A 27,026-nucleotide genomic window follows, 5' to 3' on the forward strand; every position below is an offset into this window, starting at 1 on the left:
ACCACCTCCATTGTGTCTTTCTTAATGCAAGTAGGTACTGATCAGGAGGAACCTGGTGTAGAGGAAGTTCTAGATCCTCTCATCTATCACTGCCCTCCCAAAGTATCACAGTAAAGCTGGCCATACACCTATACATTATCTGCAGATCTATTATGGTCAGATGGAAAAAGTACAACAGATTCCTCCATCTATGCTGAACCGTGTGTATGGAGGAATCCGCCACTGGGTCAACCTTCAGTATCTTGCCAGTCGGCCCCGCTGGCTCTCAAAACACCTGAACAATCTGATTGGATACAGGCATTGTTGAGGTGTTTTGAGAACCAGTGGGGCCGACTAGCAAGATACTGAAGCTTGGCCCAGTTGGAGATTCCTCCATCTACACAGTTTAGCGTAGATGGAGGAATCTGTTGCACCTTTTCCATCTGACCATAGAAAATCTGCAGATAAATCTGTAGGTGTATGGCCAGCTTTACACAGTTCACAATCTTATAGCAGACTAAAGTAATGGGGTACATTAAAAATTTACAGTACACATGTGAATGTATAGACTGTGTAATGCATTAAAAAGGAAATGTAAGATATCAGAAGGCCAAAAAGCACACAAAATGCAGGTTTAAAAATAAAATAAAAAGTATCAAAATCAGACTGGATCTTTTTATTAAATTCAGAAGCAAAATAAATAAAATCATTTTGTGACCCTGTTTCAGGTAAAAACAGCAACCATATGCTAGACAGTAAAAGTATCAAATGTACAAATTGAAAAATATTATATATGCATAGGTTAAGGTCTCAAACCAGAGAAGAACTACATAGGAAAAATGGGACAGTGGTAACTAGAAACCAGAGTCATGAAGCAGTAGGTGCCCAGACAGGAATGCTACATTCACTCTCACACATGGTCCAGCATCATGGATTAAAGTATTAAAGGGCCAGCGTTCTTATTGCTCAGGCCAATCTCTCAGGTTATTCCTTATAATTTTCACATGAGGATGAGGTTTGGGGGCTACAGACAACACCTTTCATGGATGAGAACCTGTGACCGTGGCCTGCCACTGTCATTCAGAAGTCCACCCTGATGCAGGAAATTAAGGTGGCAATACTCAGGATTACTACTCTTATGGGGGCAGCAGGGATGAGTGGCAGCAGTTATGTTTTTGTCCTCCTCAAACTATACCTAAAATCTATAAGACGTGATCTCCCGCAATAAAAGTAGAGAACTGTTGGGGACCCATTTGAGGAGCTAAGGTAGGTTTCTCTGCCACTGCTGAGCACAGTCCTATATTTTTCATGCTAATACCGCGTTTCCCCGAAAGTAAGACCTACCCCGAAAGTAAGACCTAGCGCTATCTTCAGGGATTTCTGTAATATAAGACCTACTCTGAAAATAAGACCTAGTTCGGTGGTAGGTCTTATCCCTGAAGATAGCGCTAGGTCTTACTTTCGGGGTAGCTACACATAACTGATTTTTAAATGTAAAGACCGGCCACAGCTCCCGCCCCTGATGGAAGCAGCATATCCTCCGCCAACTTCGACACCAGGACCAGCACGCCGCCTTCCGGGACCTTGTCCAGTCCTGTGAGTATTCCTCCCCCAGCCCGGTAAGACATCCCCCCGAAATAAGACCTAGTGTCTTTTTTCGTGTTTCCCAATGCAATGTCTCTTTACACAAGCTACAAATACAGAAGAATACTTGTTGATCTATTATAAATCCAGCGAGCTTCTCAGTTCCTATACGAGCTGGTAAGACAGTGCTTCAGAGTTAATGATTCATTCGGCAATTCACTTTAGCCTTGGGGGCAACCTCACATGAGCAGTGTTGTGGGCACATAGACTTCAGGTTTAGCTCAATTCCTGACCGCAGTCTCTGATTACACATGTAGTCCCAACACAGCTAAAAACTGCTGCTATTCTTATTTCCTAAATATGATCTAAATTTGGCGTGTGTGTACAAAAGAGACATGGTGACAAAACCTACTGCTTACTGGCCATGTAGGACAGAGACCTGTGCCTTACAACATGCAGTGGACTGAGTCAGGGAGAAAAATTTATATATATATATATATCAATAACAAAAACGCAGTATTGCAGTGTGCAATGATACCTTTCTTATTGGACTAACAAAATATATAAAAGACAAGCTTTCGAGAGTGAACCTCTCTTCTTCAGGTCAGAAGCAATACTGATCAACATGACAGTTTGTCAGTTAAGACAGGAGAAAGCTGTTAGGAGGGGGGAGGGGTGTCATAAATGTTAGACCTGGGAGTAAGCAATGCCTCCTGATAATCAAAATCTGTCTTTTGATTATCAGGAGGCATTTTTTACTCCGAGGTCTAACATTTATGACACCCCATTAACCCCTCCCCCCTCCTAACAGCTTTCTCCTGTCTTAACTGACAAACTGTCATGTTGATCAGTATTGCTTCTGATCTGAAGAAGAAGAGGTTCACTCTCGAAAGCTTGTCTTTTATATATTTTGTTAGTCCAATAAGAAAGGTATCATTGCACACTGCAATACTAAGTTTTTGTCTTTTTTGACATCTTGTCTACTGGACTAATACGGCTTACACACACACACACACACACACACACACACACACACACACACTTCGCACCATTCCTGGGCTAATTAAAGTACGCTATTTAAAAGGAAAACTATGAGGCGAGTGAAAATCCCTCAGCCTCATAGTTCTAGCCGACCTGTGACAAACTGTCACGCTTGGCTCAATAGATATCATCGCTCACTTCTTGATCCTGTCCCTGCAGAGAGCTGTGAATGTCACTCACGGCTCCCTGCAGGGATTCCCCTCCCCGGTCTGATCCTCCAGCGCTGACTGGCAGAACAGATGGGGGAGGGCACAGCCTCCGCTTAGGCAGAGCCAGCTGTCACTCACACAGCTGGGTGGATCGACAGTAATGTCGGGATCCGTCCCGGCTGCGGCGTCTCAGTATACTGCGAGCTGTAGCCCTCAAGCCACCCTTCAGTCAGTCTACTACAAGCATTTGTAGGCATCACAAAAATATGACTCAACCGATACTCAGTGAATTCTATAGTGATCCTGTCAGCCATTTTAAAGTTTACAATGTAAAAGGCCTGCGAAAGAGCAAGCAACTGGAAGGCCGGTGCTCCAACAAAAAGTTAAATTTGATGCTGCTAAGACATAGGACTTAAAAACGTTTCACCATTCGTTGATACATGAGCTAAGCAATTTTGTAAATCCTTTTTCCCACACTGGCAGTGAATTGCACTTTGCAGAGATTATAGTCCTGCCCTGCTACCTAGCTCAAGAGAGGAGACAGAGACCTGCTGCCACCAAACACAAGAAAAAACATCTCTGCTGCCCAAACCAAGGTAAGAGCCAGAGAATTAACCTTCGCACAGATTTCAACCAGCTCAGGTGAGGAGGGAGATTGCTGTCCCCCAGCTGAAGGGAGGAGGGAGAGAGAACATTGCCACCCAAGCTAAGAGAATGAAAAACCCCCAAATGCTTTCCATCTCAGGAGAGGATTCAGAATGTTGCCACTAAGCTGAAGGGTTACAGAAAGCAATGCCTGTTGCACTGAAAAAAGCCAAGGTTGGGTAGTTGCAAGGAATTACATTTCACGAATATTATGGAGCACCATCTTAGCAAATGGGATTAACTGGGTGTAGAATACTCAGAGGTAAAAGTGTTTGAGCTCATAGTGCTTCAATTGTGATATCAAGAAAAGATTATAGATGATTATCAGGCACTTAACTATAGAATAAACTTTAGATCCCACTTTACAAAGAGTGCTGAAATAACCGATCCCCAGTAAAAAAAAAGAAGAAGAAGAAGGAGGTTCAGTAATAAAGGGAATGAAATTCTGCGACTAGTTGACTAAAATCTGTTGCCTTTTTTGTCAGGGAAGTGCTGGAATAGCATCTGGGTCAATTCTACATCCATATTTTCCTTTTTGTAGATCAAGACTAGGGATCAGAAAGAAAAATACCCCCCTCCCTTACTTTCTACAAAAGCCTACCAAACAACAAGCGTGTGAAATAAATAAGAAATCTGAGTTCAGCATCTTTATAAATAAATATTTCCCAGACAGGTCCTGTGCTTCTGGCAGCAGTGTCAAATGGTGCAGAGTGTGATGGAAAGAAGCATCCGAAACCTTCAGAGATCCTGTTCACCAGCAGCAGTACTTGACGCTTTCGATGGGTCTCTCGAGGATTAAACCAATTCTGTTCGAGGTCATTTTTCGAAATGCCAGGATGGCTTCGGGGGTCAGATGCAGGTTATTTGAAATATCCAGAACACGCAAAGAGTACAAGTTGGCTAGAACAACCAGAGCGTCTTCTGTCAACCTAGTGCTACTGCAAGAAAAGGGACAGTCGTTTAATAGCAAGTGTGAAATTGTACAAAATAAAAAGCAGCAAAAAGGGCAACTGTCATTAAATCCCAACTCCAGACGTGTTTTAACATTTGTTTAAAAATTTTCGATAGAGTGGGAAACTTTAACATCTCTGTCAGGTTTTTACTTTGTTTTCATTAATTGGGGAGATTTTCACCTCTCATCCTCACCATATGACAGTAGGGATGAGCTCAGGTTCCAGTCCAAACCTCAGCTCCTCCAAGCCCTGAACAAAGCCCCATCCTAGCCTGCCCTATAAGCTGCAGCTGGGGAATTTCCCCTGCCGGTGTACATAAGCAAACAGGCGTGATGAGACATCACTGACCTTTAACCCCTTTATGACGGAGGCCTTTTTTTCATTTTTTGCACCCATGTTATATACAAGCCCCCCCATGTGATAGCAGATGGTGGTGACAGGTACTCTTTAAGGTGATGCTGGGGGTCCAAAAGACCCCCAGTGTCACCTTTACACTGGAAATAAGCTATTGAAGTGCAGATTGAAGCTATTGAAGTGCAGACCCTTCAGGACGCAGAAGCGATCTGGCGACAGGTAAGTCGCCAGGATCGCTTCTGTTGTAAAGCCGACAGTCGGCTCTACAAGTTTAAACAGAGTCCCGGCGGCAAAAGTCACCGGGAGTCTGTTTAAACAGCCCCGATGCTGGTGACGTACACTGTACGTCGTCAGTCACAAAGGGGTTAATGGCCACATTTAATAGCCACCCTCCAGAAGGATGGACAGTGTTAGCACCAATTCAGAGATGATTGAAGGATCTACAGCCGAGTGATACACAAATAAGATACATTTTTGTTATTAGTTAAAGGAGAACTATGAGGTGAGTGCTTTTCACTCACCTCATAGTTCTAGCCGACCTGTGACAATGAGACCGTCACAGGTCGGCTCAGTAGATCGGGAGGTGAGCGAACACATATCGGCGTTCGCTCACCTCTCGATCCGGTCACGGCTCTCTGCCGTGACAGGGGAGGGGTTGGATTCCCCCCTCCCCTCTCCGATCCTCCAGCGCTGACTGGCAGAACGGACAGGGGAGGGGGTGGGTACAGCTGGCTCTGCCTCTAGATAGGCAGAGCCAGCTGTCAGTCACGCAGCTGGGCGGATCCCGGCACAATTGGCGGGATCCGCTTCAGCGTCTCAGTATACCGCGAGCTACAGCTATTGGTATACTGAGCCTAGGGTGACAGGAGGACGCTAGTTTGTATCCTTCCGTTACCCTAAGGAGAACTATGGGGAAAAGCCCTAACCCCATAGTTCTCCTTTAAGGTACTTGAATGTATTTTTAAGGTTGAACTTCTGAATTTAGTTTAGTGCCACTTTATATATCGCAAAATATTGTATTTGGAGATGTGTGTGTGTGTGTGTGTAAAATATATACGGCATGATAATATCTATTAATAATCTTATTCATATGCATAGATTTAGATTTTTATGACCTTGACAGGGTTGTCTGTGAATGTTCTCATTTATCCAGGTCATGTTATAGCTGTAAAAAATAAGTCAAGGCAACTGGATTCGCTGTATTTTTCTTGAAGACGTTTCACTGGTCATCCGTCCAGCTTTCTCAATTCAGAATGACTGAAGCAATTCTCTGGGAATAAATATGGTGAATGTTGATCCAATCAACCTTGACAGGTTTGCTATAAACTATTACACCCCCCAATGATGCCTACAAATGGTCAACGATAATGTAGTTTAAATATTTCTTGTAAAATACCAGACACATGGTTGCCACTTTGGCTACCCCTGCCCTAGTCAAAACATTCCTAGACGCAGTCTCCGTGTTGGATTACCTGAGGTAGAGATTTTGCAGGTGCGGAAAAAGCCGTGGGAAACTTTTCACCATTTCTTGGTCGTAGCCATGGGAGAAGCTCAGGTTCAGGCACTTCGCCTGGCTGGCGCTGCGGGAGATCCAGGTGAGAGTCGCGTTGGAAATTTTAGTCCCTATCACGCTCAACTTTTCTAATTTAGAACATATTGGACCAATAAGTGGCACAAATGGTGCAGCCCCTGGCAAACAAATACATCAGTCAGCCTGGAACAATAAACACTCAAAAGGCATAGCTACGCTTTTTTTCTTCTTACATTTCACTTTCTACACTTCTAGTCTTAATTATTATTTTATTACAGCAATGAATAAAAAAGGTAATCATTTGACTATACACAAGGTTTGCCCCGATAGACTGCACCTGATTTTCTTGAGAGTTTCAAGAATGTTTAAGTTCAGTTTAGATCATGCAATGTAACTGGCCATCTCAGCAGATTGGTCAATGGCAAACATCCAGACATTTACAGCTGTAACTAAAAATAGCAAGTCAAGGGGCCCCAGCATAAACAATTTGAACTAGTGATGCACTGATACCTGTACTAGTACATGTCCAAATGCTTCTATACCGGAACTTCCGGTCAGAGAAACATTTCCTCTGACCTGCAGTGCTAAAGGGGAACATGGAGCTGGCTTCCCGGGCAATCAGGAAGCAGGGTGGCGAGTAATGACCCACCTCCCTGATTGGCCGGGAAGCACGCTTCTCAGCCAACATTCCAGTCCCATGGTGATGGACTGGAATGCCATCTCCCCAGTCAATCACAATCGAGCGGGCCAAACATGGAGCCAGCTTCCCGGGCAATCAGGAATCCGGGCAGCAGGTCATTACCCACCGTCTAGCTTCCTAATTGCCCAGGAAGCCGGCTCCATGCCATCCCAAGCACCAGTACTCCGTATCGGCGAGTAACAAAAGCAAAATAAAAATTAAAAAATCGGTACTCGATACCGAAAAAACGGTCTTGGTGTATCCCTAATTTGAACCATGAAAACTATTTGCATTACAAGGAACACCACGTTCCTTGTGATGCAAATCATTTTCATGGTTCAAATAGTTAACTAAAGGAACAGTAACTGGACTATCTCTTTAAATCTACAACATGTTCATGGAGCAAAATGAGGGACTGTAAAATATATTTTATCTCCTCCCCATAATTCTTTAGAGGTCAGTACAATCTGGCAGCTGCTGAAGAGTTACACCACCATGTGGTTTCTTATATCTGTTTGGGACTCCAGTGGTTAGATCTTTGTACTTAAAATGACTGCCACATTACCACAAGAATACAAATTATGCCACGCCAATATCTAAAGCAGCTTCCAGTGCCCCAGCTTTGCCCTGGTGCTGAGCCATTCTAACCATCCAAAACTTTGACACTTCCTGGTAGTGTCAGAGCCTGATGGGCTACCTAACTGGCAACAGGAATGAGACAGGAGGGGCAGGCTTCGACACTATCAGTCAATGAAGATGAATCCTTATACTCCAGGCTGCAACTTTTCCTTTTTCTTAAACAGCAACAGACTTCACCCATTTCAGTGCAAAAAAGTGTCATAGGTGACCTCTGCTGCTGTTTAATAAATAGCGGCTAGAGCCTGGAGTGCGGAGATTTATTCTCATCATCCAATTCACCGGAGTGCAACGGGTCAGACTGGTATCTGGGAATTGTGTAGTGGAGCCTGTGGTGAGCCACTCACCTTGAGCAGTAGACATATCTTCATGTGGAACTTCTGACACTACCAGAAGGTGCCTAAGCTTTGTCCAATCAGAACGGCCCAGTATTTGGGCAGAGTGGGAGTACTGAAATCCATTGCAGGCATTTGTACTTTATATACCGGTCAGCAGTATTTTTTTTATTGTTGTTAAAGTAAGTCACTTTAAGTTCCCATATCTGCACAGATGCTCCAGCCATTGAGAGGGCATGTGGGGGGTTGTCTGACCCTTCCTTTCCATTATGTAAGATGCAATAGAGAGGGTGCAAGCACCCACAGGTACAAAGAATTGCCTAAAATTCCAAGGCAGGTAGGCCTGAAATTCCAAGGCAGGTAGTACAGAGCTAAACATTACAGGAGGAGCGCAACCTCAGAGATAGGTGATATAGGGGAAGCCAAATGGGGACTCAGGCCACCAGACTCCACCTATAACAAATATCTTGGGTGAACTGACCCTTTATTCTACCAAATACCAACATGCACCCAAATAAGGACAAAAAAAAAAAATTATATATACACATGAAAACAAAAACAAAAAAAACTGTCCCGCACCTGATAGCAAAGAGGGAGAGCTCTGCCACTGGGACTACTTTCCCCTTGTCAAGGCTCAACACACACTGAGGTTCCAGGAATAATCTACATCTCACCCCATGGAGGAGGTAACAGAAGGTTCCAACCCTGGAGGCACAGGGAGGACACGAGAAGACAAAGTGGGGTGAAAGGAAGAGAAGTGACAGGGAAATGAGGAAGTTAACGCTTACGTTTCAGTTTGTTTTTTTTGTCAGGAGCGAATTGTCAATTCAGAAGCAGAAGTGCAGCGAGACTTACATTCGATGCGCAACTCAGTCAGTTGGGGGAGCTTTAGGAGAAGGGTTTCAATGAAATCTTCGTGTTGCAGATATTTATAGTGCCGCAAGCATACGCTCCTCAAAGTGGACAGCTGATGGAAAGCGTTGGTGGAGAGGCTGGCACAGCTAGAGTTAATCAGTTCCAACGTGTGCAGCTGTAGCCGTGAGATGCAGGGTTGCTCTGGATCAAAAAAGAGAAAAAAAAAAAGACAGTATAAGCAATGGGCAATCTACGTATATGGGCAAAGCATCATTTAAACAGAAACTTGTCCTGATAAAAACGCAGGCTGCCATTTCTGAAACCGCCTCTAAAAATCAGAGTTGACTGGCATCTCTGCTTTCAGTACTTTGGGTCATTCACCCCAGACAGAAGTGCAACATGCAGAACACTTATCTGCATAGCTGTTAAGGGTCAGTGAAGGGTGGACATATTAATATGGAATTCAGGATCCAGTTGTGTCCATTCCAGGAGCCAGCACGTTTTTTTTTTTTTTAGGAGCCAGCTCCATTGAGAACAAGTAACCACAAAATAAAAAAGGTACCAGCTGCAATTTTTAAGGAGCATTGGCTCCTGGGAATTGCCCAGCCCTGGGTCGGCTCTTCGCCCTCATTCACACGAGTAACGGCCGGCCTGTACAGATCCGTGCTGCGTGCGCGGCCGTATCGGGCAGCTCCCTGGAAGGACAAGTGCTGCGTGTGCTTATACGCAGTAGTCTGTCCTTCTCTATGGGAGCACGCGGCTGTACGCTCATCCGACCTGCACGTCCGTACTCGTACGCCGACAGGATGGATCCTGTCTGCGTGTGAGCGGGGACACGCACCCGTACTGACGTGCAGGTCGGGTAAGCGTAGGGCCGTGTACTAAGAGGTGAAGCTACAGGCATGTCACCTGTCCAGATAATATTTATGCAATCCAGGTTTTCGGTTATGCCAATGTCATCGACACTCACCTTCTGCTGTAGATACAAAGTTATCCGGAACATTAAAGCACAGGGATAGCTTCCATTTATTCATGTTCCCAATAGCAAGAGAGAGCTCGCGAAGCTTTGGTAGTCTAAACAGAATGTACTGGAGAGCCCTTTCAGGGACAGTGCCTTCATTAGAATGAAGTGAAAGAGAGTACAAGTTCTGCAGCAGGACTATGCTGGTTAACGGCAGGACACCTGAGAACGACACTCGGCATAGAGACAAATGGGTCAGTTGTTGGAAAAGTGCAATCTCTGAAAAAATGTCTTGATCCATCAAGTTGGAACAATCTGTCAAATGCAACTTCTGAAGGTTCACCAGCGGCCTTAGTCCTTGGAGGACCTCCCCTTTCAAGCAAGAGTCCATCGTGACGCTGGTCAAGTCCGGCAAGGAACTGGTCATTTTCTTGAACTGTTTCAATGTCACACGGGTCACCTCCACAGAGGTGATCTTCCGGCTCTGCAGAGTGTCCCAGAAACGAGCATTAAAAGTCCCTATGCTCTGGAAGACAATGGTGCTCTTTTTCCATAGGGAGGGGTGGTCAACCAGTGTCCGGAAATATGGGCATGTGGCCCGGACGTTCGCCTTTTCTGCCGGGGAAAGGTATGCAAATATGTGCAAGAGGACTTCTTGAGGCAACTGGAGCCATTGTATCGATGGCATCTTTAAAGCGGGATATTTGCACTGCAGTCCTACACAGCAAAAAAAAAGAAAATAAAGGGGAAACTTAAATATCTGCAAAATGTACATGAATGTCTTATACAAATAACCAATCCAATAAGCTGTGATTTCCACTACAAAACAGATAAAAGAAAGATCAGTTCTAGTAGCTAATGTAGGCAACTGCGCCATAAATAGAGTTCTCCTTGAATGAAATATTGTTCTCCTTCAATGAAAACTAATCCCTGGCTAGCACATAGGGTGGTGTAGTTGAGCTTGTTTTATAAACATGTATGTGGTGATTACCTGTAATATTAGTATTCAGTATATACTCCTCACACACCACTTCATTCATTTTCTTTCTCTACATTTATATACATATCCGGCAAAGCTGATGGTTACAGGGGTTCAGACAACCATACTGACCTACAATGGTCAGATTTTATTCCTATGGCTTAACACCCCCCCCCACCCCCCAAAAAACATGAGTTGATTACCTGATAACTCTGTTTCCAGGAATCTTCCAGGACAGCCATCGAGATATAGGCTCCGCCTGCCTGCAACAGGAAACACATCAACCACATTAAATAAATAGACTCCTCCTTCTATCCCAAGTCAGTAACCTCTAGGACCGAAGGCTACCCCATGTACTACCGTATCCCCTCCGCCATCCAATCACGGATGCTCCCTGGATACACACCAAGGGCAGGAACAGGCTGTCCTGGAAGATTCCTGGAAACAGAGTTATCAGGTAATCAACTCATGTTTTCCCCAGTCATCTTCCAGGACAGCCATCGATAGGATCAGTGAGGACAAATCTTACCTCTTAGGGTGGGACCACAGCTTGCAGGACTTTCCTGCCAAATGCCTGGTCTTGTTGAGTCACAAGGTCCAGCCTGTAGTGCCTGACGAATGTCTGGAAGCTGGACCACGTAGCTGCTCTGCAGATCTGGTCTGGAGTAGCCCCTGCTTGCTCTGCCCAGGACGTAGCCCATGCTCGAGTCGAGTGTGCCGTGAGAGTACCTGGCAATACCAAGCCCTGTGCCTTGTAAATCTCCGTTATGGCCATTTTAATCCACCTCGCTATCGTGCTTTTAGTGGCCCTGTTCCCCTTGGCGGGACCCCCAAAAACTACAAAGAGATGGGTCGACTGCCTCCAAGGTTTCGTCACTCGGAGGTACTCCAGAACGCACCTACGAACATCAATCCCTTGCCATTCCCGCTCCCTAGCAGAGGTCGGGTTAGTGGCAAACGAAGGCAAGACTACTTCCTGAGTCCTGTGGAAAGTTGAAACCACCTTCGGCAGAAATGCCGGGTCCGGTCGCAGAATAATCTTATCCACCAGAATGGTGCAGTATGGCTCTGTAATGGAGAATGCCTGAATCTCGCTCACTCTCCGTGCAGAAACCAATGCTACCAAGAGGGCTGTTTTAATCATCAGGTGATGAATGGAACACCCCCCCAGGGGCTCGAAAGGCTGCTTGAGAAACCCTTGTAGCACCACCGAGAGATCCCAGTTTGGCACAGCCTTACTCTTCGGGGACTTCATTCTGGCCACTGCTCGCATAAACCGTTTTATGAGAGGCTCCTCCGCCAGTCTAACGTCCACGAAATTAGACAGTGCAGAGACCTGTACTTTCAAAGTACTACAGGATAGCCCCTTTTCCAGGCAGCCCTGTAGGAAATCCAACACCAATGGGACTGTGGCACCCACAGGCCTACCTTGACTGCTGTACCAGCTGGAAAACACTTTCCACACTTTTAGGTAGCTCGCCGATGTCACCGGCTTTCTACTCTGCAGCAGCGTAGATGCAACCTGTGCAACCTGTGCTGATAACCCTTTGTTAATCAACACCTCCCTCTCAGAAGCCACGCAGCTAAGTTTAAAGCTTGTACCTGCGGGTGTTTCACCGTGCCCCGCATCAACAAATCAGCCGCTGGCGGAAGAAGCAGAGGCCCCTCCACACACATTTCCAGAAGGGTCGTGAGCCACGGCCGCTTCTGCCAATATGGCGCTATAAGAATCAACTTCATCCGTTCGCCCCTGAGTTTCCGAAGCACATTCGGTATTAACTGCAGAGGAGGAAATGTGTAACCTAGACTGAACCTCCAAGGGTGCACTAAAGCGTCCACCCCTAGGGCTCCGTCGTTCCTGGAGAGGGAAAAAAAATTGTTCCACCTGCCTGTTGTTGGCTGCTGCGAAGAGGTCTACACACAAGCTGGTGATCCATGCAAATGTTCTTGCGTTCAGAGCCCACTCTGACCTGTGCAGTTCCGTCCTGCTGAGGGAGTCTGCCAGCTCGTTCAGGCTGCCTTTGATATGCCTCGCCGTCAGGGAGAGGAGGTTGTGCTCTGCCCAAGTCAGAATACTCGTCGCCAATGCCATAAGGCCGTGCGAACGCATGCACCCCTGCCTGTTTATATAGGCCACTGCTGCGGCATTGTCTGAGGCCACCGCTACATGCCGACCTGCTAAAGTATCCTGAAACTGGCAGAGCGCTAGCTCTATCGCCTTGAGCTCCCTCCAGTTTGATGATTGGAGGCGGCCCACGTGCTCCCAGGTATCCTGCCAGATGTGCTCCAGGCAGTGTGCACCCCACCCCCAGGCACTGGCATCTGTCGTGACCACCAGTGGTGTAGGCTGGCACCATAGTCTGCCGACTGAGAGGTTCCGACAATCCATCCACCACAGCAGGGAACGCTTGATTTCCTCTGTGATGTGAACCACTTTGTCCAAGTCCACTAGCCGACTTCCCCAAACCCTCAACAGCCAATTTTGTAATGGCCTTGAGTGGAACTGTGCCCAGGTAACCGCTGGGATGGTGGACGTCATGAGCCCTACCATTCTCATAATCGACCTGACCGAAACTGTGCACTGTAACTTCAGTCTCAGCGACTCTTCTACCAATAGAGACACCTTGTCTCCTGGCAATGTAATGGTCATGTCCTGGGTATCGATCCAATAGCCCAGAAACTTCACTCTCTGCGCTGGGACCAGTTGTGACTTCTCTCTGTTCACCAACCAACCCGGACTCTCCCAAGTGCCGCATAGCCCACTCCAGTTTTTGTTGGAGTACCAGTGCTGACGGGGCAAAGAACAAAAGGTCGTCCAAATATGGAATGACCCCTACGCCCCGCCCTCTTAGAGGAGCTAGAGCCTCTGCCAGCACTTTGGTAAAGATTCTGGGTGACGAGGAGAGGCCGAACGGCAGAGCCCTGTACTGGAAGTGTAGGTCCCCTTATTGCAAATCTCAGTAGGTATTGTGACGACTGTTTCACTGCTATGTGGAAATAGGCGTCTCTCAAATCTATGGTCGCTAGAAAAGATCCTGGGGGCAGCAACTCTCGTATTGAAAATATAGATTCCATCCGGAACCTTTTGTACAGTACCACCTTGTTCAGAGGTTGCAGATTGAGAATCAGTCTGCATTTCTCCGAGGGCTTCACCCTGGAAAAAATGTGGGAGTAAAACCCCCTCTTCTCCTCTGAGGCCGGTACTCTCATAATGACCCTCTGGTCCAATAGATCCTGAAGGGCCCCTGTCATTGCCTCCGATCCCTTCCGGTCCCTGGACAGGGAAGTAATCAGAAGCCTGGACGGGGGCCGCTCCGTCAATTCTATTTTGTAGCCGTGCAACACCAGCTCCAAAATGAATTTGTTGTCGGTCAACTCCCTCCAGAGTGGGAAGAATTCCCCCAATCTTCCTCCCACCCTTAGCCACCAGTCATTGGGATTTATTGGGCTGCTGCTGAGGGGCTTCTTCCCATAGAAGCCCCTTTTTTCTTTGCGGAAATTCTGCCCCCTTTGGCCACGAAAAAACTTTTTCCCCTGTTGCTTGGGCGGCAGTGGGAAACCTTTCTTCTTATCTGCCGATCTATCCAGCACTGCCTCCAGCTCTTGGCCAAAGAGCAAATCACCTTGAAAAGGTAACCCGCACAATTTTGCTTTAGAAGCTGCATCCCCAGGCCAAGTCTTGAGCCACAACGCTCGTCTGGAGGAGTTGATCAGTGCCTTGGTCCGTGCTGAGTACCGGACTGCTTCAGCCGAGGCATCCGCAATATAAGCGGCAGCCTTACTCAGTACCGGGAGGGAACCCAAAACTTGGTCACGGTCAGTACCAGACTCCAGGTGGACCTGCAGCTGATTCAGCCACACACCCAACGTCCTGGCCACATAAGTAATGGCCAGTCCAGGCTTAAACCCCGCACTCGCCGATTCCCATCCCTTCCTGAGCAAAGCCTCCGCCTTCCTGTCCATCGGGTCTTTCAAAGCCCCCATATCCTCAAATGACAGGTCAGTCTTTTTGGAGACTTTCGATAAAGAGGCATCTATCTTAGGGCACTTGTTCCAAAGGCCTGCATCCTCCTCCGCATCCTCCTGCATCCTCCTCCTGCGTTTGTGACCGGCCGAAAAAAACAAACACTCTCTTTTCCGGGTGCTTCCACTCCTCTTGGATCATGTCCGAGAGTGATTTATGGACCAGGAAGGTGCGTCCCTTTTTGGTCTGAAGCCCTTTGTACAGCTTGTCATGCACCGAAAGCTCAGCGGATTCTTCTTTAATACCCAGAGTATCTCCTATAGCTTTCAACAGCTCCCGTTTCAAAAGAAGGAAAAAGGAATTTCGTGGCTGAACTGCCACGCAACTCCCCTTCTGAGTCCTCGTGATCCTCAGACTCCTCCTGAGATCCAGAGGATTCACTGGGAGCTCGGCTGCTCGCACAGCTTTCTGCGTAACCCACAGAGCTCCCTTCCCCCGACGTTCCGGGCAAACTAGTAGCCACTAGTGTACTCACCGGGGTCTGGAGTGCCGACCTGAAAGACTGAAATGTAGTAACCATTTCATCCCTCATTGAATCCAAAAGCCCTTTAAACATACCAGCTGATTCTTTTGCAACTATTTTGTCTAAACAATTTTTGCACAAGGGTTTGGACCATGAAGCTGACATCTTGGCATTGCAAGAGGCACACTTCTTCCCTTTTTGGCGAGAGCAACCAGCGTCAGCGAGGGGCTTATCCTCCGTGGCTTTGATCTGTAAGACAAGAGTGCTGCCATCAGCCAGTGCTCCACCGCATGCAAACAACGTTACACAGAACACTACCCAGCTTGTCCTGAAAACAGGCCCCCAATACAAGCAGGGTAAAGGAAGGGAAGAATTTCCCAAAAAAAACTCGCCTACCTTAGCGCCTGTGCCATGCTCTCCCAGATCTGGAGCAGCAGCACCCGGTCCGGCATCCATGGGCATCTTGCAGCTCACTGCCTGACCACGCTATCGGCCCTCTCCTGACGTCCCCACCGGCCGTATGTGGTCTAGGTCGGTTATGGACAGTGTACAGCTGATGAGTGGACCAACTCCCTTCACGGGACACTACTGCCCGGTTAGTCGTGGCCGAGCGGCGTCTGCTGTTATCTGAGCTCACAGCTCCTTATGTGTCTCCGGCGCGAGGCTGCTTCCGAACCCGGAAGTGGCGCGCCGGAAGTGCGTCACCGCATGCGACGACGCGGCACGCACTACGGATGGCGCCGGCGCCTAAAAAGTGACGTCACCCGCCACATTCCAGCCTTCCACCACCGACACCAGCAAGGGGCCCAGAGACGCTGCAGCCCTCCGCGCGAGGCCAACACCCCCACGCTGCTGAAGACTGCACCGCTCCCCCTACCATCAGGTAAGTGCCTGCCACGCTGCGAGGTATCCGGGACCCCTGGACTACAGCCCCCAGCTGCCTCCAGTCCCCGTACCCCTCTAATGCTGCCCCTGTTGTCGCCACCTCATGTCCACAACAGGGGCTCACGCACACTCCAGGTTATTACACCTTGCCACCTTGTGTACAGGGGGGGCCACCATATGGCGCCTACTCACGTGCAGGAGCATGGTTGCCTTCCCTGAGTGATGGAAGGGAACCTTGGCCAGAAATCGGGTGGGGGTCCGATAGGGAATCCCTGTAGGCACTGCAGCAGGTAATCCTGGAGCAGGTCCCAATGCCTAGCAGGGTAAGGCTCAGCCCAAAGGCAAACAAACATGAGCCCTAAAAATAACAAACATTACGATGTCCTTGTGTAGCAGGCGGAAACACAAAAAAACTGACTTGGGATAGAAGGAGGAGTCTATTTATTTAATGTGGTTGATGTGTTTCCTGTTGCAGGCAGGCGGAGCCTATATCTCGATGGCTGTCCTGGAAGATGACTGGGGAAAAAACCCACACATACACTTTAACTGTTTAAAGTGGTCCTTTCTACTTTCTGAAGCTTCTCACTTCTACATTCCTCACCTAGGCAAGGGAGGAAATAATCACACGCCCGCTGCCTCCTGGAGGCAGTGGAATGTAGTATTGCACATTGTTTTGCTGCACATGCGCAGCCAAGCCACAGGTCTCTGGTACATGGCAGAGCTTGAGGTGTGCCTGCACAGTGCGGGGATTCACACACAAGCACAGCTATGCCACAGATCTCCAACCTGACAGAGCTTTGCAGTGGTCCCGAAGACCTAGAGACCTGCAACATGACTGCACAAGTCACAAAGAGGACTTTCAAGGTGGCTGCACAGGAGCAGACCAACACCTGGAGAAAAAAAAATTGAGGGTGAAGCGTTAGCTGCAGTTAGCCAAGTGGAACAATCAGCCTCAAAGATAGTGTTTCCTAATAAGATAGCAATAATTAACATGCGCGCGCGCACACACGCACGTCAGCCTTCATGTGTGCTCATGTACTCAGTTGGCCACATACTGCATCAATGTAGCTCCAATGAATGGAATTGGACACTCGCAGGCTTCACACTAACGCCTCATGCAAAAGGGGCTTTTATGTTCTCGCGGCAGGAATCCCATTTGGGTCCGTACAAATGCTGCTGCTGTACCCATTGACCGCTGACAGCGAGCGCACCTACCCGTGGCTGTCTGCATGTATTCTTATAAAGAACAGTTACCTGTGGATTGGGATAGATGCTTGTCCCCCTGGGAGGCGATCTCTCTGCATCCAGGGACAAACATCTATCATGACCTGTAGGTAACTGCTCCATTTATGATTACATGCAGACAGTCATGGATAGATACAGTCGCTGTCAGCCTGCCATTTACTTGAATGGGCACATTGGCCTCATCTGTACAGACCCACATGGAATCCCTGTAGCAAAAATCCCCAGACGCACATAAAAGCCCTGTGTACATGTAGCCTAAAGCTGGTAAGCTACAAAGTAAGATTTCTAGATGGTACCACCCCACCCATATGGGACAATCAGATGGCTGCATTTGAAGAAGTAGACCAGTACCTGAACAATACCTGAATATAACACCTTTGGTTCAGTGGCGGATTTCACCCATTCTGCGTCTGTAATTGAATCCCTGAAAAACAAACATGGTTTATGAAACACAAACAGGAGAACATTCAGGATACATCCTGTGCGGCTTCTAAACAAAAAGAACATTTGTGTACATACAGAGTCTACTGCCATTTACGAATGCAGACCTGAGTTTATCTATAAAGAACTTGCTGTGTCTGGATCTCGAGTCAGGGGGTCAGAGTTCACATGTAAACTACCTGAATGTACACACTGGGCTCATTCAATGTCCAAAAACTAAAAAATAAAATAAAATGTGTTTCTATACATTTGATCCCACTTCTAATAACCATATCAATCTAGAATTGTATAAACTTACTTGTTAAAAATACCGATAGGATGTACTTCCTCAATGCACTGACACAATGTCACTCAGCCCTGTGAATGTGCACTTCCCTGTGTCACTGCCTTCTGAACTACAACTCAATATATGAATCATACTGGCCGTAATTGGTCATCACAGACGGACATTCGTACAATGCATGAATCATACTGGACCTTACTGGTCATCACAGACGGACATTCGTACAATGCATGAATCATACTTGCCATCACGGAAGGACATTTGTACAATTCATGAATTATACTGGCCGTTACTGGTCATCACAGATGTATATTTGTATAATGTGCGAATTATACTGGCCGTTACTGGTCATCACAGATGGACATTCATATAATTATATGAATTGCACTTTTCATAGAGTTGAGTTTCCATAATGTACAACACATGTTGATGTTTGATAATATTTGATTATATGTTCCATCACATTGCACACGGGAGCACTTGTTTACATATCGCCGTTTTTGTTTGTTTACATACTTTTATTGATATTATACTTCTTCCTGATTTTGTTTTGATTTGTGTAGCTTTTATCTAGACACCATTTAAATAGAAGAGCTGTGTTACAGCACTTATAACCATTCCCTGCTCTATCCAATAATCGAAGAAAAGTTTTGCAGATCCGGACTTGATGAAAATACAGGGCAGGGGAGACACGGAGGGAAGTTATCGGTCCTCAGGCCTAAATCTAAAATTGAGGGATTGTCCCTGGAATCCATGCACAGCTTAGAAGCCTACAATGCTGCGATACATGATGACTCTCCCAGCCACCCTGACCCCTCAGTAAGCTCACCTGTGAGCCTGCAACTACCAGGCCCCGGGCCTCCGCATAGCTTTAACCAGCCTTCGAGGGCCACTCAGAACCGGGCTCGCATGGGTAGCAGAGAACTCTCCTGGGTGACAGGCGCCCGGCGAAGCAGCTCTTTCCTTCTTTTGAACCGGGGATTTTTTTTTTTTCTGCTTCCTCACTCCAACTTGAGCCGAGGCCCACCCAGACGTCCATTTTAGTTCAGGGAATGCCAGCTTCGTAAGACGTACTTTGCGCGAATGTAAGACGAAGGTGACGCCGGAAAAGTCTCCCTGTTTGAGCATGCATTATCCCGGGCATCACCGTAGCCTGTTATAACCAACTTAAAGAAGGTTGCTAGAGGCAGTGGAATCTAACGCTGCCGGGCTTTTGCCCTCGAGAAAGATGGCGGCCGCGCGTTCTCCGACGCCATTAGCTGTCAATGGCGTGCCGGGGAGGCCTGACCGGATGTGAGGTCATGGAGAGGGCGGCCAATCTCCTAGCGGCTGGGTAAAAGTTGAATCGCTACTAAAACGGCTAGTGGAGCGTAGCTGGCGGGAAGGGTGAGTGCAATGTATTGTACATCATATATGAGGAGAACAGCTTGATGAATAGTAATGTATATATCACATGAGATATACGGCATTCTATAGAGTACAGGGCGCCGCATATATGAGATATACGGCAATCTATATAGTACGGGGCGCCGCGTATACGAGATATACGGCATTCTATACAGTACAGGGTGCTGCATATATGAGATATACGGCAATATATACAGTACAGGGTGCCGTGTATATGAGATGTATGGCATTCTATACAGTACAGGGTGCTGCGTATATGAGAAATACGGCATTATATAAAGTACAGGACGCTGTGTATATCAGATATATGGCATTATATACAGTACAGAATGTCGTGTATATGAGATATATACAGTATGATGCAGATATACGGTATTATATACAGTACAGGGTGCCACGTATGAGATATACTGCATTATATACAGTACAGGGTGCCGCGTATAAGATATATGGCATTATATACAATACAGGGTGCTGCGTATAAGATATACGGCATTATATACTATACAAGGCGCCGCGTATGAGATATACAGCATTATATACAGTACAGGGCGCCGCATATATGACGTAATATACAGTACAGGGCGCCACATGTATGAGATATACGGTACAGGACACATGTTAAAGTATGGCGTTATATACAGTACAGAGGACAAGTGAAACGTGGCGTTATGTACAGTACAGGGGACACGTGAGACATATGGCATTATATGGACTTGTGTCTTTTTTCAACCTAACTATACACAGTACAGGACACGCGTGAGACGTCTGGTGTTATATACAGTACAGGACACACGTGAGACATCTGTTATATACAGTACAGGACACACGTGAGACATATGGTGTTATATACAGTACAGGACACGTGAGACGTCTGGTGTTATATATACAGTACAGGACACACGTGACACATACGGTGTCTCACGTGTGTCCTGTATTCTATCTATCTAAATGGCGTAACCTATAGCAACAGTATTTCAGTCTAGCGAAGTCACAGCACTGAAAGATGATATCCGCTTGCTATAAGCTACACCAGAATTTGGAATTCTTGGCGCTAGCTGTTTTGGAACTACAAGTCCCATGATGCATTGCAAGACTGGCAGTCACAGGCGTGACTTTCAGAGGCAGATGCATGATCGGGCTTTGTAGTTTCACCGCAGCTGGAGTGCGGCGGTTGCCTACCCCTGGACTGCCCCAATCTGTCATCACAGAGTGAGCTTGTATCCCTTCTCCCGTGGTTCAGGAACGTAACCGTTTGATGTTGTTTACCTAGGAAGAAACTAAAGCTGCCCGGCGATGAGTTACAGCAAGAACTGCAATGACGAGAGCCTCCATCTTCAAGCCTTCAGGGAATAGCAGCGGCGAGAGTCTTTGTGGGAGATGAAGCTTGTAGGAATTGCGGAGAATCGTCCATTAAGAGGTCTCTCTGGCCTGGATCTTTCGTCGATTTCTATCCCCCTGGACTCCATTCCTCCAGGCACGCTCACACCACTGAAGAATTTAAAGGTCCTGAGGCAGCAGAGCCCGGCCCTTCCAAGACCAGCCAAAAGAATCGCCAACACGAGTGCTTTAAGCGTGACGCTACAGTCATTGATTCCAGAGCACACGGGTGCCTCCGATTTCTCCGACAACGACGGTGTCACGTACAATTTGGAGAGACAAAGTCCAGAACCTGATGCAGTCAAGGAGGCCATGCCTCGCCAGAAGACCAGGAAGAGCCCCCTTAAACCTTGGAACCAAAGTGGCTTTTTGGGTTGTTTTTTAAATTACCAACAAAAAGGTGAGATGATCTTTTATTAGTGTCTCTGTATGGGGGGGGACCCACAAAACATCCCCCCAACATGTTTGTAGGTAGTAGGCCAGCCATTCATTGTCTGGGATCAGATGGATTGATTCCCTCTACTATTAGACTTGCACCAGAGATGTCAGTTTGCCCCCCTTCCGTCCTTAAACTCCTGACACAAATGATTGCAGCTCTATGTAGCCGTTAAAGTGACACTAAATTTAGGAGTTAAAAGAGAACTATAGGGTCAGTGTTTTTCCTCATAGTTCTCTTTAGGGTCATATACTAACCTCCTCTCGTGACCCAAAGCTCAGTATATTGGACTATTGACCGCGATCTACTGTGGGCGCCGCAGCCGGCACGGATCCCGGCATTACTGGCGAGATCCACCCAGCTGCCTGAGTGACAGCGGGCTCTGCCTATCTAGAGGCAGAGCCAGCTGTGCCCGCCCCCTCTCCCGTTCGTTCCTCCAGTCAGCGCTGGAGGATCGGAGAGGGTAGGGGGGAATCCCTGCAAAGGGGCGGTGACTGACAGTCACCGCTCTCTGCAGGGAGATGATCGGGAAGTGAGCGGATCAGTGCATGTTTCTGCTCACTTCCCGATCAATAGAGCCGACCTGTGACAGCTTCTTTGTCACAGGTCGGCTCTAACTCTGAGGATGAGTGGAAATCGCTTACCTCATAGATCTCTTTTAAATCTTAAAAATACATTCACGTACCTTTAACGTGTAGCAGAAATGTATCTTATTTGTGTATCACTCGGCTGTAGATCCTCCAATCATCTCTGAATTGGTGCCGACACTGTCCTTCCTTCTGGAGGGGGGCTACTTTTATTCCCCATGGTGCCTGTGTGTGTTGTAAAGTAGTCACCGCTCCAAGCTCGCTCCTGTGATGGACTACAATCTCATGTTTAGTTTATTAAATTGTATTGCGATTGTAGTGCATCATGGGAGTGATCTTGGAGCGGAGACTACTTTACAACACACACAGGGACCATAGGAAACAAAAGTAGCCACCCTCCAGAAGGAAGGACAGTGTCACCCCCAATTCAGAGATGTTTGGCGGATCTACAGCCGAGTGATACACAAATAAGATACATTTTTGGTAATAGTTGGAGGTACGTGAATGTATTTTTAAGATTTAACTCCTGAATGTAGTATCACTTTAAAGGGAAACTCCATTAAAAATGACATGATCTCCCCTCATCCATTCACAGAATGCCTGATGAGGTCATCTCTCTGCTCCTTCTATTAGGGATGGATCGATACCGTTTTTTCAGTATCCAGTACCGATATATATATTTTTTTTTTGTACTCGCTGATGCCGGAAGTCATATTAAGGAAGCCTACAGTCAAGGAACGTCACCAGCACATCATTAAACGTGAAAAAAATCCATTTAATGACACACACTTGTAATTCAAATGCAAAGGTTTTTGGGGCCTCATAGGCTCAGAATGAAGGGGATCATGTGAGTCCCCGAAAACGTTTGCATTTGAATGACAAGTGTGTGTCATTACATGGATTTCTTTCACGTTTAATGATGTGCTGGTGACGTTCCTTGACTGTATGTGATATTCGCGGTGCCACCCGTGGTCACTTCAAGCACCCACCTGATCTTACAGGTTTTTCTTTTAAATCGGTAACGAGTGCAACAGGATACATCTATACTTGACTATTAAGGAAGCCGGCTCAACAGGTGACGAGGAAGCTTGAAAACGGCTTTCTGGCCAATCAGGAAGCCGAAGGGCTTGTAATGACTCGCCACCCTGCTTCCACCAAGTGACGAGATAGCATGGAGCCGACTTTCCGTCCAATCAGGAAGCCGAAGGGCGGGTAATGACTCGCCGCCCGGCTTCCACCAAGTGACGAGATAGCATGGAGCCGGCTTTCTGGCCAATCAGGAAGCCGAAGGGCGGGTAATGACTCGCTGGCCAGCTTCCACCAAGTGACGAGGAAGCATGGAGCCTGCTTTCCGGCCAATAAGGAAGCTGGTCGGCGTGTAATGACTCACCGCCTCAGCTTCCTGATACCGGAAGTTCTGGTATTGGAAGTATTTGGACGAGTATGAGTACTTGCCCAAATACTCGGTATCGGCACCGATCTCATCATGTTCCTTGTCGGTACATTTTCATGCAGCACGACTGCTGCCACTTCCTCTGCCAGTTTTAAGGGTTATTAATCCCTCACTGGTTTTTAAAACTATTTAAAAAAAAAAACCTTTTCAAAGGATTACTACTTACCTGTGTCTCCGGCGCGTGCTCCCATCTGAAGAGTCGCGGGCGCATGCGCAGCTCAGATGCTTGGCCGGGAGACAAGGAGAGACACATGAAAAGTCTACGGAGCAGCGTGCACCCGCAGAGACTCCGTGGAACATCAGAGGAGAGGAGGACAGTGGAGTCAGCGCTGGATTGGAGACCGGCATCATTGCTGGAGGGACAGCTGAAAACTACAGGCAAGAAGAAGATGATCGGATCAAGAGGCATTATATAAGGTAAGTCCTTTCATTAGCGGGGGGGGGGTGACGACTTTTGCCCTTAATGTCACTTTTAGTGCTGCTATACAGGGATTACAACAAATGGAATTCAGATACTTTGCACTAGTTGGAGTGAAAACAAAACACATAGCTGCAATCGTTTGAGTCTTTTATATCTGCTCCATAATTTTAGCACCTGGACACATATGAGCACTTACCCCTTAGGCCCCATTCACACTGAGCGTATTTACCGCGCGATATCGCTCTCCAATGCATGGCAATGGGGCTCTGTTCGTTGCTGTCGCGGGTCGTGCGTCGCTGCAACAGGACCCTTTTGGAGCTGATTTCGGCGCGATTCTACTTTGCTCAATGCAACCATTTGCGCGGTATCGCGCAAAATGACAATCGCGCGATTTGCGATACGCTCAGTGTGAATGGGGCCTTACAGTGCGTGGGTTGGCCGGAGTTCTGCTTTAAAGATGAAAGCCTCTAGTTCTGCAATAGCAGGGGAACTACAAGGCCCCAAATAACTTTAGTAACAACCTGGGATTCATTAACCCAAATTGGGCCACCAGTTGTTTGGGAAAGAGAAATTCTGTCCAGCGTTCTAAGACTCAGGAAAGAAGGGTGGGCCTCCTCTGATCCTGCACCATTGTACAAAACATATTTTATGTGTTAGGCTTGTTGGTTATAACCATAACAATCTGGGGCCATCCACAGGTGTATCGGTCTCCAAACTTCTTAATTTTAAACCACTGGCAAGCAACGCCATGGACGTTGATGCTCCTGAAGGAGCGATTGAAAGAGGAACCAGTAAGTGCCTCAAGAAGGTTCACACCTTCCAACACTGATTGCTTCTGTGTGCCGACCTCATTTTTCATCTCCATAATCTGTCGCTTCTGTGTTTTGCACACAAACTTCCTTCCTTTCACTTACCTGTTGGTGCTTTGTACTCTCCATCTACCCAATTCACTCATGCATGAAGTGGACCTGTCATTTCATAATGCTCTGGGGCAGGGGTAGCCAAACTTTAGCACTCCAGCTGTGGTGAAACTACAAATCCTGTGGGAGTCATGGCTGTCAGTCTTGCAGTTCCTAATGAGATTTTTAAGTTGCACCCCAGCTGGGGGGGCGGAGTTTGCCTGCCTTTGCTGTAGGGTATCATCACCTCTACAGCATCCTAAGTTTGCCTTTTATGCTTCACTTGCATGGTCTATAGTGACCACAATATAACTACATTAACTTGTTTGAGCGCAATGGTAATACTTTCCATGTGGCGGCTGTAGGTGTTTAAAGAAGAACTCTAGGGTTTAGAAAAATTAACCCTTTCTATGGGGCTACCCCTGCACTGCTAGGGTTAACTGCTCATTTTTCTCTAGGGACACACAAAAAAAAAAGAAATGCGTACCTGAGCCTTGGTCTTGTGGCAGTAACAGCTCCCCTCTACCCCACTCCCGCGCCGGCTGTGGTATGTCCCTTGTCGTCTTCACATCTGATAGACCTGTATTGGACGTGATGATGTCATGGGTCCTTAGACTACCGGAGGCGGGGGGGGGGACGGGTGAGTATACTTTATTTTTTGCCCCTAGTGAAAAACGAGTAGTTAACCCTTGCTGGGTTATAGTTGTGGCTGCTGTGTTTTCTACATTAGATTTCCAGGGAGTGCTGGTGACCTCTGCTGATTGTTGCTCACTACCAGCAGCCAAAGCATATTGATAGTTATATACTGTAAGGTGTGCGGTGAGACTTGGAACGGGGCCCATTGTGCATGCGCAGGGTGAAGGGGACCTGAGGCAAATGCTTTTGTTACGAAGGCTGTGCAGCTCCAGGCAGGGCAGCACAAAGAAGCAGTTTAGAGACATGGAGCAGCCCTACCGTCTTGTCTCCAATCCCACTGCTTGAACCTCGGTGCCTAGTAAAGCTTCACTGAGCAATAGGTAAAAAAAAAAAATAAGGTACTGGGTCCGTCCATCCAGTACCTTATTAACAAAAAGGCATAACAGCAGCAAACACACAAATGCTTACATGTTTCAGCCCCCAAACTAGGCTTTAGTTGTAGCAAGGAAATATCAAAATGGCTTAGCATAGTTCTTCAGCCCCGGGGGGGGGGGGGGGGGGGGCATGGACATCTTTTAACCATTTAATCCACATATAAAAGACGCGTATAAATAAAATCTCCTATATAACTTCACAATATGCACAATGAACATCCCTGGAACAGAGACAGAGTAACTCTTATTGGTGACCTGCACTGAGGGTTAGGGGTATGCCCCAAAGCAGTGGTTCTCAACCTGTGTAACCTCAGGACCCACATTTGTCCTTGGCCATTAAGTCATGACCCAAGTTGCACTGCAATGGAACGCACGGCATTGAGGTACAGATCCACCCAGTCTCCCTACCTTACTGGAGTGGATCCTCTAGTCTGGGGTCCAGTGTGGGCTGCTGTGCTGGAGCTCCATCCATATGTGTATTGCTTCTACCGCTCCCTTGCGTGCCCTGTAGAGGTGCCAGGAGCCATAATATTACATCACTCCGGTCCAGGCACCTCCACAAGGCACGCGAGGGAGCTGTAAGCAATGCACATATGGATGGAGCTCCCTTGCGGCCATAGCTCCATCCCACCCCACCTCAAGCTGACACTCGGCACCGGGCAGCATATTTTGAATGGCTGCTTTACAGTTCTGCGCTAGGAGGAGGCTGAGAAGCCTCATCTAGAAAAGTGGACAGCATGTGGTGAGCCACTGAACAAGGTGTCGCGATCCACTTTTGGGTCACGACTCACCAGTTGAGAACCAAGGCCCTAAAGGACACCTTGACCCTAATGAACTTTAAAAATGAAGCATGGAGAGCCTCTCTAAATTGCATTCAATTCTTAGTGCGCCTGTCATTTGGTAAAACACTATACCGCAAGCTTGATTAATATTCAGACCCCTAGTGTGCCTGCCAATACCATCAAACTTGGGTTTCAGCACTCCCAGGTGGCTTGAAATGTGATTGAAAGCATGTGTACGTATCTCTGGTTGCCTACAGTTTAATCATGCTGGCAGTTGAGCAGATTTTACAAACTGACTTTTGGCGTACTTTTGGCTGACCTATTGTCTGTGTTTTTAGATCAAGGTTGGAATCAAACACAGAAATTACAGGACAAGATGTCTGATGTTGATGATTACTTGAGGAACACCCCTAGTCCAAGTGTTTGTGATGATGATGTTGGCAGCGTGAGGGATGAAATTCCCAAAGAAAACCAAACAAGCGTTACAGGTCCTAAAGCCACCAGTCCATGGAAGGCCAAGGAGAGACTTGTTGGAGCAGACGAGGTAGAGAAGACATTCTCCTATCCTA

The 27,026-nt window shown here is 47.2% G+C and overlaps 1 protein-coding gene across 1 annotated transcript; it reads right to left on the minus strand.

Moving 5' to 3' along the window:
• Window positions 1-3,994: 3,994 nt before the first annotated feature.
• On the minus strand, window positions 3,995-10,415 carry LOC108797911. The gene is made up of 4 exons (XM_018569611.1): window positions 9,712-10,415; window positions 8,742-8,942; window positions 6,178-6,394; window positions 3,995-4,336 (listed from the first exon to the last, which is right to left on the minus strand). The coding sequence occupies exons 1-4, from the start codon at window positions 10,388-10,390 to the stop codon at window positions 4,150-4,152; spliced, it is 1,284 nt and encodes a 427-aa protein (XP_018425113.1). The 5' UTR covers window positions 10,391-10,415; the 3' UTR covers window positions 3,995-4,149.
• Between the last annotated feature and the right edge of the window lie 16,611 nt (window positions 10,416-27,026).

This window comes from Nanorana parkeri, unplaced genomic scaffold, assembly GCF_000935625.1.
Source record: "Nanorana parkeri isolate BGI_ZX_2015 unplaced genomic scaffold, ASM93562v1 scaffold1365, whole genome shotgun sequence".
In the NCBI taxonomy this organism is placed as follows: Eukaryota; Metazoa; Chordata; class Amphibia; order Anura; family Dicroglossidae; genus Nanorana; species Nanorana parkeri.

What these genes read in the sequence shown, in the direction of transcription:
- LOC108797911 (XM_018569611.1), bottom strand. Translation starts at nt 10,390, where the DNA reads ATGCCATCGATACAATGGCTCCAGTTGCCTCAAGAAGTCCTCTTGCAC. An exon ending in GACTGAGTTGCGCATCGAAT is followed by an intron (nt 6,395 to 8,741) that starts GTAAGTCTCGCT and finishes TTTGTTTGCCAG; the next exon opens with GGGCTGCACCATTTGTGCCA. An exon ending in CTGCAAAATCTCTACCTCAG is followed by an intron (nt 4,337 to 6,177) that starts GTAATCCAACAC and finishes CTTTTCTTGCAG; the next exon opens with TAGCACTAGGTTGACAGAAG.